This window comes from Muscardinus avellanarius, assembly GCF_963383645.1.
Source record: "Muscardinus avellanarius genome assembly, chromosome: 7".
Taxonomy (NCBI): Eukaryota; Metazoa; Chordata; class Mammalia; order Rodentia; family Gliridae; genus Muscardinus; species Muscardinus avellanarius.
In genome coordinates, this window is record NC_137793.1 from 84,365,948 (window position 1) to 84,380,365 (window position 14,418).

Consider the following 14,418-nt stretch of genomic DNA (forward strand, 5'->3'; position numbering starts at 1 on the left):
AAGGTCTTGCAATGTCTTGCTCTGAGGGTATCCCCTTCTCCTTTTGGAGTTGGAGATGTTTGCTCAGAGGGGCTCACCTTCCTGGAGGCCACAAAGACCATTAGTAGTCTCCTTGCCACTGTCCCAGGGTCCTGTGGCCATCACATATGTAAAAAAGGGAAAAAGCAGCCGGGCATGGTGGCGCACATTTGTAATCCCAGCGCTTGGGAGGCTGAGACAGGAGGATCGCACAGGTTCGAAGCCAGCCTCAGCTACTGAGTGAGGCTCTGCAACTTAGTGAGACCCTGCTTCCAAATTAAATAGGTCTGGGAGTATAGCCCAGAGGTAGAAAGCCCCTGGGTTCCACCCCCAGTACCACAAAAGAGAGAGAGAGAGAGAGAGAGAGAGAGTGTGTGTGTGTGTGTGTGTGTGTGTGTGTGTGTGTGTGTGTGTACTGGACAGGTTCTATAGTGCTTTCTGTGACAGAGGGCCAGGCATGGTGTGTAAACCAACGTCCCCCCATCTCTATGATGCCTGCACAAGTAAGGTTCATTTCATTATTGTTAGGGTTTCTCTGAAAAAAAGTGGCTTCAGATGTTAGCAGTGTTAACCCGGTATTTGTTTTCAGGGGTTATCTATAAAGAACTTTTGGGTCTTTGGGTCTAGTTGCTGAAAATTTGGGTTCTGGATATTGTGTAATTTTACATACAAACTTGTGTTGATGCATTGGGAAAACTATCAAATCAAACTTTGTTTTGAAAAAAAAAATTGTCCAGAAACAAGACTCACTTGGGTACAGGTCCTGCCTCTCGTACTGTTTAGAAATGGGTGCACCCCGACTACACAGTATTTGCCTCATGAAGTATTGTATGCCCAGCCTTCCCCATATTGTATCCTCTCCCTGGGAAGCTGAGAGAATGTGGGGAGACCAAGTCACAGCGACTAATGTGGGGACTAGGAAAAATCACCCAATCTAAAATAGGGCCCCAATATATCTTTTCTCTCCCATTCACCCGTTACAGCCAGGGGACTCAGTGTGGGTAAAAGACTGGAACCTGACTCCACTAAAAGCATGGTGGAAGGAACCCTTTATCATAGCCACTCCCCACAGCAGCAAAAGTAGACAGCATAGCTGCCTGGATGCATCCAACCACCTCAAAAGGGCCACCCCCAGAACTGCTGTGGGAAGCTACGATGGCTCTGACAACCCCTGACCCTGCAAAAGATGCCCTGTCCTGCTCCAGTCACACCAGGGAGCTGACTGGTCTACGCACAGCATAGCCCAAGCCTGAGGACACTCTTTGTCCTCTGGACTTCGCCAGAGTTATCCAAAAACGAGCCGACTACACCCTTCCAATCCTTCTCGCTACAGGTAGGCTAGAACAGCATCTCACAGGCCACCATGGCCCAAGTGTTATAGATGACCCCCTTTCCTCAAGCAGGTGATCAAAATATGAGACCCCCAACAACAGGTGTTATGATGAGGTCTCAAAGTGGGGGATTGAGGCAGGAGCCTAAGATGATGCTGAAACTTTCTCTGTCTAGAATCATGTTCCTTGTTAAATGCATGTACCATGTGGAAGGAGTTACAGAAAATTGAGCTCAGGAAAACAAACTGAAACCTAACCCAAGCTTTTGCAACTGTCAAGCCAATCAAAATCTGCCCCATCACCCTGAGACTATATAATCTGCATGCTGACATCACTCTGGGCCCTGCTGGCAGAAATGAAGAAACTCTTCAGTGAAAAAAATAAAATTGGTAGCCAGGTGTGGTGGTACACCCTTGTAATCCAAGTATGATTGCACAAAGAAATGCTACTGATGCTACAAATCTGAAGTCTTCCTTGGGGGAAAGAAATAACGAGGCCAATGACAAAAATTAGAAAGTCGAGAAAAGCAGGCGTGGTGGCGCACACTTGTAATCCCCGCGCTTGGGAGGCTGAGACAGGTTGCGCAGGTTCAAAGCCAGCCTCAGCTACTTAGTGAGGCTCTCAGCAACTTAGTGAGACCCTGTTTCTAAATAAAGTATAAAATAGGTCTGGGAGTATAGCCCGGAGGTAGAAAAGCCCCCAGTACCACAAAAAAAAGAAAAAAGAATTAATTGAAGATAAAGAGCAAAGTGAAGACAGAGAGATATTTGAAGCCAAGGGCAATTCAATAGAGTTAAAAGAATCTTCAGGCATGGTGGCCCACACCTGCAATCCCAGTACTTGGGAGGCTGAGACAAAAGGATCACAGGTTCAAGGCCAGTGCTCCATAACTTAGCAGGACTCTATTTCTAAATATACATACATACATACATACATACATACATACATACATAAATGGGCCTAGGGTGTAGCCAGGCGTGGTGGCACATGTTTGTAATCCTAGTACTTGGGAGGCTGAGACAGGAGGATCGCATAGGTTCAAAACCAGCCTCAGTTACTTAGTGAGGCTCTCAGCAACAGTGATACCCTGTTTCCAAACAAAATATAAAATATGTCTGAGGGTGTATTCATTTCGAGTCACCCTCCCATACCATTTTGGCATGGGGCTGTATTTCTATTTTCTGTAGTTCTATCTTTCTAATAAACTTCTTTAAATCTTCAAAAAAAAAATAGGTCTGAAAGTGTAGCCTGAAGGTAGAAGGCCCCTGGTTTCCATCACACACACACACACACACACACACACACACACACACACACACACGGCTGGGGGTATAGCTCAGATTATACAAAGCCCTGGGTTTAATCTCTAATAACACATATACACACACACACCCATGCACAGAGAGAGAGAGGGAGAAAAGAAAGACAAAGGAAGGAATAAGGAAGGAAGGAAGGAAGGAAGGAAGGAAGGAAGGAAGGAAGGAAGGAAGGAAGGAAGGAAGGAAGAGCTTGGAGACAGAAAACCCCAGGGTTCAATCCCCATTGATGGAAGAGTGCCCAGGGAAGAGGTTATAGAACATTCAACTCAGAGACCAAGCCTTGGGGATTCTTAGAGGGAGATAGGATGCAAAGAAATCTGAAAGGAAAAGGTGATCATCAAAAAAGTAGGGACACCGGGCATGGTGGTATACCCTTGGAATCCTACTACTTGGGAAGCTGAGACAGAAGAGTTGCAGGTTTGAGGATAGCCTGAGCAAGTAATGAGACTTTTATCAACCTAGTGGGACCCTATTCCAAATGAAAATAAAATAGGGCTGGGGGTGTGGCTTCAAGGCAGAATGCCCTTGGGTTCCATCCCCAGTACCAAAAAAAAAAAAGCAGGGGAATGAAAAAGATTATCATCACAGAAGTGATATGGGAAACAATTATCAGGGAGAAGTCAAATGTGTCAAAGCAGCCGGGCATGGTGGCACACACTTGTAATCCCAATACTTGGGAGGCTGAAACAGGAGGATCGCACAGGTTCGAAGCCAGCCTCAGCTACTTAGTGAGGCTCTCAGCAACTTAGTGAGACGCTGTTTCAAAATAAAATATAAAATAGGTCGGGGGCATAGCCCAGAGGTAGAGGTCCCTGAGTTCCATCCCTAGGACCACAAAAAAAAAAAAAAAAAAAAAAAAGTATCAAAGCAAATGGGAATTCTGGATGTGGTGGTGCATACCTGTAACCCCAGCACTTGGAGGCTGAGATGGGAGGATTACAGGTTCAAAGCCAGCCTCAGCAACTTTGCAAGACCCCGTTTTGAAGTAAAAAATAAAATAAAATAGGGTTGGGATGTAGCTTGGAGGTAGAATATCCCTAGGTTCTATCCCCAAGAGCACACACAAAAAATTAAAAATTAAAAATCATCCAGGCATGGTGGCACATGCTTGTAATCCCAGCATTTGGGAGGCTGAGACAGGAGGATTGCGGTTCGCGGACAGCCTCAGCTACTTAGGCCCTCCGCAACTCAGTGAGACCCTGTTTCAAAATAAAGAATAAAAAATTGGGCAGGGAGTATAGCTCAGAGGTCAAATGCCTCTGGGTTCCATCCCCAGACCCACAAAAAAAAAAAAAAAAAAAAACATGAACAATAATTAGATCATTAATGATGAGTAGCCTAGCCTAACCCCTGGAGTAACCAATATTTTGGGTTAAATATGTTTATTTATTTCTTTCTCATGGAAAGGAAGCAGTAGCCTATCAGGAAACTTGGGCAGAATTTCAGTGTCAGCCCTGGGCTTTTGTTTCATGACCCTGAGTTTCTCTTCTTCTATTTGTGAGAAATGCATAGAGAGTGGAGCTCATTTTACTTGCCATGAAACTGATGTCCACTAACTCCTACCTAAGACAGGCAGGTCAGAAAAATCACAGGCTGAAATTTTTTAATTATTTTCCAAATTGTAGTTTTATGATTGTTCAGGAGCATCAGGAATAACAAATGGAAGAGGAATCCCAGGACACTCCAGTTAGCTTTCATGTCAAATGATATATGAGTGATGTGGCTAATTATAGGGCTTGTGGAAGTGTGAATGAGGAACTGTATCTTGTTTTCCCTCAATTTTTATTGCTGTGGCTAATTATTAAGAGTTGTAACTTTGGGCTTGGTTTTTGCTTTGGTTTGGTTGTCAGTGTTGTTTGGTACTGGGGATTGAACACAGGGCCATTCTACCTCTGAGTTACAGCCCCAGCCATTTTTTTTTTTTTTTTCTGTATTCTTTATTTTGAAACAGGGTCTTACTGAGTTGCAAAGGGCCCCACTAAGTAGCTGAGTCCTGTCCCTGAGCTGTGTTCCTCCTGTCTCAGCCTCCCTAATGCTGGGATTACAAGTTTGTGCCACCACGCGCCCCCCCCCTTTTTTTTGAGGGTCTGGGAACCAAATCTAGGGGCATTCGACCTCTGAGCTATTTTTGATTCTTTATTTTGATTTTTTGTTTTGTTTTTGGGTTTTTTGATGGTAGTGGGGGTGAAACCCAGAGACTTTCTACCTCTAGACTATACTCCCAGACCTATTTTCTATTTTATTTGGAAACAGGGTCTCACTAAGTTGCTAAGAGCCTAAGTAGCTGAGGCTGGCTTTGAACCTGTGCGATCCTTCTGTCCCAAGCGCTGGGATTACAAGCGTGTGCCACCACACCCGGCTGATCCTTTATTTTGAAACAGGGTCTAAACTGCAGAAGGCCTCACTAAGTAGCTGAGGCCGTCCAAGAACTGCGATCCTCCAGTCTCAGCCTCCTGGATGATGGGATTAATCATGCACCACCACGCCCAGCTTTTTTTTTTTTTTTTAAACAGTGTCTCACTAAATTGCAGAGGACCTTACTAAGTAGCTGAGGATGGCTTTCAACCTGGTATACTCAGGTCTCAGCCTCCCAAGACCTGAGATTACAGGCATGTACCACCACGCCCATCTTGGGCATGGGTGTTTTATGGGTTGGTTTCTGGGTCAAGTTTCCCTAAATTTACCTATCATATGGAAAATATGATGAGCTCATGTTCACAAGGCCTTGGGCTTGTCTATTTGAAGTAATGGACTTCTCTTGGATGAAAATGGATAAATTTTGGGCTTTTATGAATGGAATAATTTTAAATCTTAACTCCATAAAACCTTTAAAGATATGAGAAAAATATTTGGGAACAGAGCTTGTCAGGTGAGATCATGTCGAAAGAATCTCCTCTGAAAGGATCTTGACTGAACTAGAATCTTTTTAATGAGATTCCGAAAAGTTGAAAAACTTTGAAAAGCCTTGAAATTTTGTGTTAGGTGTTCTTAAAACAAAAATTGTGAAGAAACTGCATTTCCCAGGAGGCGCAGCGCGCAGGCCTCCTCACTCGGCTAGGTCTCTTCGCCGCGAGGTACGCTGGGAAATGTAGTGCTGCAAGCATCCGCGCACGTGACTCGCGGAGCCAGGCCGGAGGCATTGCACTGCTGGGGCCGGCCAGGGTCTGCGGGAGCGGAGGTGTGGGCTGCTCTTTTCCCCCAGTTTGCAGTGTACAGTGTGGGGAGGGCCCCCATCTTCTGTCCCCAGCTGTGTAATAGTCGGCTGGGGCTCTGGAGCTGATTGGAGCTTCTCGGGGAAAGTCCGGGGAGGTTCCCGGCAGCTGGCCGGGCGGGAGAGAAGGTGCCAGCAGGGAGCTGAAGCGCGCCCTGCGCCCCACCCAGGCTGCGGCCGCGGAAGGAAGCGCGCATAGGTTGAGTGCAAAGTTTCCTTTTCTGCTTTTTTTGTCCGAGCAGCTTCAACAGGCGGGGGTAGTTCGGGATGCCTGACCTCAGTTTGAAGAGGGTCTGGGGCTATAGGGGCTAAAATAAGTGATTCCTCGCTTCCCGAAAACTCTGTACACCCCACCGGCCATGGGCAGCCGAGATCACCTGTTCAAAGTGCTGGTGGTGGGGGACGCCGCGGTGGGCAAGACCTCGATGGTCCAGCGATATTCCCAGGACATCTTCAGCAAACACTACAAGTCCACAGTGGGAGGTGAGACGTCGCCAGGGGGCGGGACGGGCAGGACCCGGGCCCAGACTAAGACTAGAAATGGGGACCCAAGAGCCGGGCGTGGTGGCGCACGCTTGTAATCCCAGCATTCGGGAGGCTGAGAGTGGAGGATCATGGTTCGCGGACAGCCTCAGCGACTCAGTGAGGCCCTCCGCAACTCAGTGAGACCCGGTTTCAAAATAAAGAACAAAAAATAGGGCAGGGGGTATAGCTCGGAGGTTGAATGGCCCTGGGTTCCATCCCCAGACCCGCAAAAAGAAAGAAAGAAAGAAAGAAAGAAAGAAAGAAAGAAAGAAAGAAAGAAAGAAAGAAAGAAAGAGTCCCAAAATCCCACCCCCAAAAAAGCCCCTCTGGCCACTCAGAGTGGATTAGCTGTGCGGTTTTTGTCCATTGATTGCTTAAATAAAGGTAGCCTAGGAATCAATCAAAGAATGTGAGGAATTCTCTCAAGAATGTGAAATATACCACTTCTCTGACCTAGCTTACCTCCCCTTTTACTCTCAAAGGAAAGAAGGGAGGAAGGGAACATCAAAAGTTAACTCATTTCTTTCCCAGTGTGGCCTTTGGACTCTGTGTGTGTGTGTGTGTGTGTGTGTGTGTGTGTGTGTGTGTGTGTGTGTGTTGTTTTAGAGCTAGGAATGCTTTTTTGTTAATTAGAAAGTATTTAGCTAGGAAGAGCTGGTGATGGGCAAATAAGATTAACTTGAATTTTTTATATCTCTATTTAAAGAACTATTTTAAGAAAAAAAAAAGCCGAGTGTGGTGGCACACACTTGTAATCCCAGCATTTGGGAGGCTGAGACCGGAGGATCATGGTTCGCTGACAGCCTCAGCTACTTAGTGAGGCCCTCCGCAACTTAGACCCTGTTTCAAAAAATAAAGAATAGCCAGGCGTGGTGGCGCACGCTTGTAATCCCTGCTCTTGGGAGGCTGAGACAGGAGGATCGCACGGGTTCGAAGCCAGCCTCAGCTACTTAGTGAGGCTCTCAGCAACTTAGTGAGACCCTGTTTTCAAATAAAATATAAAAAGGTCTGGGAGTATAGCCCAGAGGTAGAAAGCTTCTGGGTTCCACCCCAGTACCACCCAAACAAATAAATAAATAAATAAATAGATAAAGGGCTGGGGATGTAACTCATAGGTAGAATGTCCCTGGGTTCCATCCCCAGTAATGCAAAACAAAGCAAAAAAGAAAATGATTGGAGATGTATCTTAGAGGCAGAGAATGCACCTAGGCTCAAACTCAGTACCAAAAAGGAAAAAAGAAAAGAAAAACGAATATCCAGCATAACTGTTTACTTTTTTGTGGGGAGGGGGGCAGAACTGTGTATTGAACCCAGGGGCATTCTACCTCCAAGCTACATCCCCAGTCTTTTTTATTTTTCTTTTGAAACAGGGCCTGACTTGGTTGCTAAGAGGCTGTCTGTGTCCTTGAACCTGAGATCCTCCTGTCTCAGAATTGTTTACATTTTGAAAGATTGTTTCCTGACTCCTAAATAATATGAACATCTATATTCCATAGATTTTGGATAAAAGTGTCCTGCTAATTTTTTTTTTTGGTGGTACTGGGGATGCAACCCAGGGGCCTTCTACCTCCGGGCTACACTCCCAGACCTATTTTATATTTTATTTGGAAACAGGGTCTCTTAAGCCAGCTGAGGCTGGCTTCAAACCTGCACAATCCTCCTGTCTCAGCCTTCTAAGCCCGGGGATTACAAGCGTGTGCCACCACGCCTGGCTCTGCTAATTAATTTTTTAACAATCATTCTAGTTCTCCTTTAGTAAATAATTGAATTGCCTCTGGCTAATTATTTTGCACTTTTTTTTCTAAATGTCTCCCTGGCTTTCATTTCATTTTCATTTCTATCACAAATGTGAAAGAATGTGTTTCCAAAGCTTGAAAATTATTCATACTTCTCTCTTTATTCAGAAAACCTGTCCCCTGGGATATTTGCTCAGCCTTAATTCATAGAGTCAGTATCTGGCCATGATAGATTCTAGCAGAGCTCTTAAGCATCGTCCATGTAGTGTTTGTTCTCTTCTTAGGAATCCTCTGAGCCTTTCTCATTTATCCTGTTACTGCCTGGAGTCCTATAGTCTTATGGAGGATGTAGAACTACCCAGCATGTATTTTTCTCATGCTACCATTTGATTAGAAACCAAAAGTGAGAGTGATTATGGAAGGTCACCTCACTTCCCCATTCTCCCCATCATCCCTCCCTGAGGAAAGCCCCCAAACCTCTCAGAAGCTGGTTTTTGTTTTGTTTTGTTTTAGTTCTGGGGATTGAACCCAGAGGCATTCTACCTCTGAGCTACACCCCTTTTATTTTTTATTTATTTATTTATTTATTTATTTATTTATTGTGGGGGGGTACTGGGGGTGGAATTCAGGGGTTTTCTACCTCCGGGCTATACTCCCAGACCTATTTATATTTTTATTTGGAAACAGGGTCTCACTAAGTAGCTGAGGCTGGTTTCGAACCTGCATGATCCTCCTGTCTCAGCCTCCCAAGCACGGGGATTACAAGCGTGCGCCACCACTCCTGGCTCTTATTTTTTATTTTGAGACAGAGTTTTGCTATGTTGTTGAGGGCCTTACTAAGTTAGTGAGGCTGGCTTCAAATCTGCAATTCTACACCGGGCGTAGTGGCACACACTTGTAATCCCCGCGCTTGGGAGGCTGAGACAGGAGGGTTGCATAGGTTCGAAGCCAGCCTCAGGTATTTAGTGAGGCTCTCAGCAACTTAGTGAGACCCTGTTTCCAAATAAAGTATAAAATAGGTCTGGAAGTATAGCCGGAAGGTAGAAAGCCTCTGGGTTCCACCCCCAGTACCACCCCCCCAAAAAAAATTTTTTCTGCAATTCTTTTGTGTGTGGGGGGGTGTGGGTGTGTGTGTGGGAGAGAGAGAGCGAGAGGAGAGGGAGAGGAGAGCGAGAGAGAGCGAGAGAGAGAGAGAGAGAGAGAGAGAGAGAGAGAGAGAGAGAAGAGAGTGTTAGTTACTGGGGATTAAACCCCCAGGGGCATTCTACCTCTGAGCTACACCCCAGCCCTATTTTTTATTCTTTATTTTGAAACAGGGTCTCACTAAATTGTGGAGGGCTTCACTAAGTAGCTAAGGCTGGCTGCGAACCTGCAATCCTCCTGTCTCAGCCTCCCAAGTACTGAGAGTACAGGTATGTGCCACTGCACCCAGATAAACTCCGAGAAGCTTTAACCTGAGACTAGGAGATATGTTCTTAATCACTTCCACCCTGCTTCCCTCAGCCTCCGAGGCAAATAGTATGGAATAAATCGGCTTGACTGGGGTGGAAGAGCTGGAGACCCCTTTGGAGGGATGTCATATGCTTTTGTTGGGATGTTAGAGGATTGACCCCAGGGATATTCTACCTCTGAGCTATCTCTGCAGTCCTATTTTAGTTTTTATTTTGAAACAGGAGCTGGCCGGGATCCTGTGATCCTCCTACCCCAAGTACTGGGATTACAAACCGCACAGCACTGTGCCCGCTGTCACATGCTTAACTCACAGCCTGGGCTCAGCTCATTGAGGGCTTACAAATAAGCAAATAGATGGGATTAGAGTTTCATCTATGGGTTGTAACTGCATATTTGAGTTTATCCTTGGATTTTCTTTTAAAAGTAAATTTGATTAAAGTATAATATACCTACATTTTCAGTGGATTTTGCTCTGAAGGTTCTCCAGTGGTCTGACTCAGAGATGGTGAGGCTCCAGCTGTGGGACATTGCAGGTAAACTGGGAACAAGGGGGAAAAAATGTTGGTTTAACCAGAAAAAAAAGTGGAACATCTGGTCATGGTAGCTCATGCCTGTTAATCCTAGTACCTGGGAGGCTGAGGCAGGAGGATCGCAGGTTCAAGGACAGACTCAGCAACATATCAAGACTCCCAGCAACCTAGCAAGACCCTGTTTCAAAACAAAACAAAAGGGCTGGGGCGTAGGTTGGAGGTAGGATGCCCCGGGGTTCAATCCCCAGTACCAAAAGAAAAAAAGTAGGGCAGCCAAACCAGAATTTTTTTCCAGAAACTGCAATCATTGAGCTGCTCCAAGGACACATGAGCTGAGCAGATGTTTTTTGTACATGTTTTTCTCTGAACAGACTAGGGGTAGTCTCTGTGGGGGTAGAAGGCCTTGTAGCTGGTGAATCCTCCAGACCACAGGTGGATGCTTCCACTGCAGGGGGACCTGGGTTTTCAGCTGACCTTGCTAAGAATCAAGATCCCAGAAAATAGAGACAGTAATAATAGTGAGCTTGTATTAGGTGCTGCTGCTCTTCTAAATATTTCAAGTTCACTGATTCATTAAACCTCACAAGAGCCAGGCGTGGTGGAGTATGCTTATAATCCCAGCACTTGAGAGGCTGAGACAGCAGGATATGGGTTCACAGCCAGTCTCAGCTACTTAGTGAGGCACTTTGCAACTCAGTGAGACCCTGTTTCCAAATAAAGAATGAAAAATAGGGCTGGGGGTATAGCTCAGAGGTAGAATGCCCTTGAATTCCATCCCCAGTACCACAAAAAATAAAAAAATAAACCTCACAACAGCCCTACTGTAAAAGCTGTTATTTTTATTTACAGGTAAAAACTTTGAAGCATTGAGAGCCTGGTTTGCTCAAAGTCACATAGATGTTAAAAGGCAGAACAGGGTTCTAGACTTGGGCAATCTGAGTGCAGAATCTGCCTAGGAGATAATTGGGCTTAATAATTGGCCTTTACAAGATAGCATGGCATGATGGCACACATCTGTAATCCCAGCACTCAAGAGGCTGAGCTAGGAGGATCACAGATTCAGGGTCAGTCTCAGCAACTTAGCAAGACCCACAGCAACTTGGTGAGACTGTTTCAAAATAAAATAATAAAATAGGGCTGGGGTATATAGCTCAGAAGTAGAACATCTCTGAGTTCAATCCCCAGTACAAAAGAGAAAGAAAGAAAGAAAGAAAGAAAGAAAGAAAGAAAGAAAGAAAGAAAGAAAGAAAGAGAGAGAGAGAAAGAGAGAAAGAAAGAAAGAGAAAGAAAAAGGAAAGGAAAGGAAAGGAAAGTCAGGTATGGTGGTACACACTTGTAATCCCAGGATTTGGGAGGCTAAGACAGGAGGATCGACAGCCTCAGCACAGACTCTCATCAACCTAGCCAGACCCTGTTTCAGAATAAAAATAAAATAAGGCTGGGGGTGTAGCTCAGAAGTAGAATGCTTCTGGGTTCAATCCCCAGTACCGAGAGATAGAAAGAGGGAGGGGGGAGGGGAAAGGAAGAAAGGAGAAGGAGAGGAGGAGGAGGGAGGGGAGGAAGGAAGACCAAGAGTCAGCGGGGAAGGCGAGTGGCTCCCTATATCATAAATGCAAGCTGCCCTCTCCCGCAGCACAGGAAGAGCAGGCAGGGTGTCAGGACACTGTGAGTGGATTCCAGGGTCACCTTCTAGAGAACTCTTCTCCCTAGGACAGGAGCGCTTCACCTCTATGACACGACTCTATTATCGAGATGCCTCTGCCTGTGTTATTATGTTTGATGTTACCAACGCCACTACCTTCAGCAACAGTCAGAGATGGAAGCAGGACCTGGACAGCAAGCTCACACTGCCCAACGGAGAGCCTGTGCCCTGCCTGCTCCTGGCCAACAAGGTACACGGCCAATCTAAGAAAATGGCTTCTGGCCTCTGTCCATGGTCAGAGAGTAAGGGGACCGGAAGTGCTGGGTGTGATCCCAGTACTTAGAAGGTTGAGACAACTTCAAGGCCAGCTTCAGCAATTTAGAGAGACCCTTAGCAACTTAGCAAAAAGTAAAGTACCTTAAGCCCAGCACTTAGGAGGCTGAGACAGGAGGATCTCAGGTTCAAAGCCAGCCTTAGCAACTTAGCAAGACCCTGTTTCCAAATAAAAATAAAATAAAATTGGGCTGGGGGTGTATCTTGGAGGTAGAATGTCCCTGTGTTCAATCCCCAGTACCAAAAAAAAAAAAAAAAAACCTCTGATTTGGGGCCTCTTTTTACCTATATTTCATTGGCAGAATCATCTCTATGTCCATTGAAGGAAGTAGAGAATCTGACTTTTTTTATTTTGTATTTTTTTGGTGGTACTGGGGGTGGAACCCAGGCACTTCCTACCTCCGGCCTATACTCCCAGACCTATTTTATATTTTATTTGGAAACGGGGTCTCACTAAGTTGCTGAGACTGGCTTCAAACCTGTGCGATCCTCCTGTCTCAGCCTCCCAAGTGTGGGGATTATAAGCGTGTGCCACCATGCCTGGCAGAATCTGACTTCCTTTGGAAACAATGTTGGCTGTATATTTTATTTATTTTTTTGTGGTCCTGGGGAAGGGACCCAGGGGCCTCTACCTCCAGGCTATTCCTACTGACCTATTTTATATTTTTTATTTTGAAACAGGGTCTCACTGAGTTGTAGAGAACCTCACTAAGTAGCTGAGGCTGGCTTTGAACCTGTGTAATCCTCCTGTCTCAGCCTCCCAAGCACTGGGATTACAAGCATGCGCCACCACGCCTGGCTGGCTGTAGATTTTAAAATGCAGGTGTTTTTAGCCAGTGCTGGAGAATTATTTTTAAACCCACAGGTATCTGATTCATGTTCCTATTCCTAGGAAGTTTATGGTGTTACCTTTTATGTGTTTTCTTTTGTCAGTGTGATCTGTCCCCTTGGGCAGTGAGCCGGGACCAGATTGACCGGTTCAGCAAAGAGAACGGTTTCACAGGTTGGACAGAAACATCAGTCAAGGAGAACAAAAATATTAATGAGGCTATGAGGTGGGTAGCTCATGCTGTTCTGGGACAGGCACAGAAATTGACCCATCTTCCCCTTTGGGGCCATGGACCCTTTTTTCTTGTTTTTTTGTTTTGTTTTGGTTTTGGTTTTTGGTGTTTTTGTTTGTTTGTTTGTTTGTTGTGTGTTTGGGGGTTACTGGGGATTGAGCCCAGGGCATTGCACCTCCAAGCTACATACCCAGCCCTGTATTTTTTTTTTCTTGCAGTACTGGTGATGGAACCCAGGGGGCATTCTACCTCAAGTTACACACCTTGCCCTGTTTTTTATACTTTATTTTGAAATGGCGTCTCACTAAGTAGCTGAGGCTGGCTGGCCAAGAACCTGCAATCCTCCTGTCTCAGTCTCCCAAGTACATGGATTACAAGCTTGCACCACCATGCCCAGCTCTTTTCTTGTTTCTGAGCCACCAGAATGCCCGCTCCTGAACATAGGAATACTGTCCTCTCTCCCAAGATGACTGGGGACAAAGGGGCATTTACACCCTGTGGCTGTACTGAATACCATCTGGTGCTAAGACAATGTGTGCTGCTTCTCCATTTCTCCCCTCCAGCTTCTCAGGCCTATTTTTTCTTTTTTCTTTATTTTATTTTATTTTTTTAGAGTCCTCGTTGAAAAGATGATGAGCAATACCAGAGAAGACATCATGTCTCTGTCCACCCAAGGGAACTACATCAATCTACAAACCAAGTCCTCCTCCAGCTGGGCCTGCTGCTAGCAGCGTTTTTGCTTGTTTTCCGTCCTGGCTCTAGGATGCCTTTCCATCTCTTCACACTGGGTGCCCACCCAGCAATTAAATGAAGAACATTTGAACTGTCTCCTGTCAGCTGTCCAGTAAGGAGGTCCGTCCAGACTCAGAAAAGACTCTTGGGACCCATGTGCATCTCTGCCTCTCCTGGACGTCAGCTCTGACTTGCTGCTGGTGCATGTGACCCAGTTAGTGCCTTCTGTATAAGAAAGATCACCTCAGCTGGGCTTGGCGGCCCACGCCTGTCATCCCAGGTCTTGAGAGACTGAGACAGAAGGATCACAGAATTGAAGACAGCCTCATCAAGTAGTGAGACGCTCATCAACCTAGCGAGACCCTGTTTCAAAATAAAAAATAAAATAGGGCTAAGGGTGTAGCTCAGAGGTAGAATGCCTCTGGGTTCAATCCCCAGTACCTAAAAAAAAAAAAGATCACCTCATCCATCAATTTGTGATCTGGGACTTTGTGGGAAGGATTCAAAATCAGTACCTGTGTTTTAAAA

At 45.6% G+C, this 14,418-nt stretch overlaps 1 protein-coding gene across 2 annotated transcripts; it reads left to right on the top strand.

The window, feature by feature from the left end:
• Window positions 1-6,238: 6,238 nt before the first annotated feature.
• On the top strand, window positions 6,239-13,886 carry RAB29 (RAB29, member RAS oncogene family; the record flags this gene model as incomplete). 2 transcript variants are annotated; one of them, XM_080699591.1, is made up of 5 exons in its annotated part: window positions 6,239-6,362; window positions 10,054-10,125; window positions 11,833-12,014; window positions 13,031-13,152; window positions 13,772-13,886. In XM_080699591.1, 5 exons carry the CDS (start codon window positions 6,239-6,241, stop codon window positions 13,884-13,886), a joined length of 615 nt encoding a protein of 204 aa, XP_080555717.1. The 2 variants fall into 2 exon arrangements, with proteins under 2 accessions (XP_080555717.1, XP_080555718.1); XM_080699592.1 differs by lacking the exon at window positions 10,054-10,125.
• Between the last annotated feature and the right edge of the window lie 532 nt (window positions 13,887-14,418).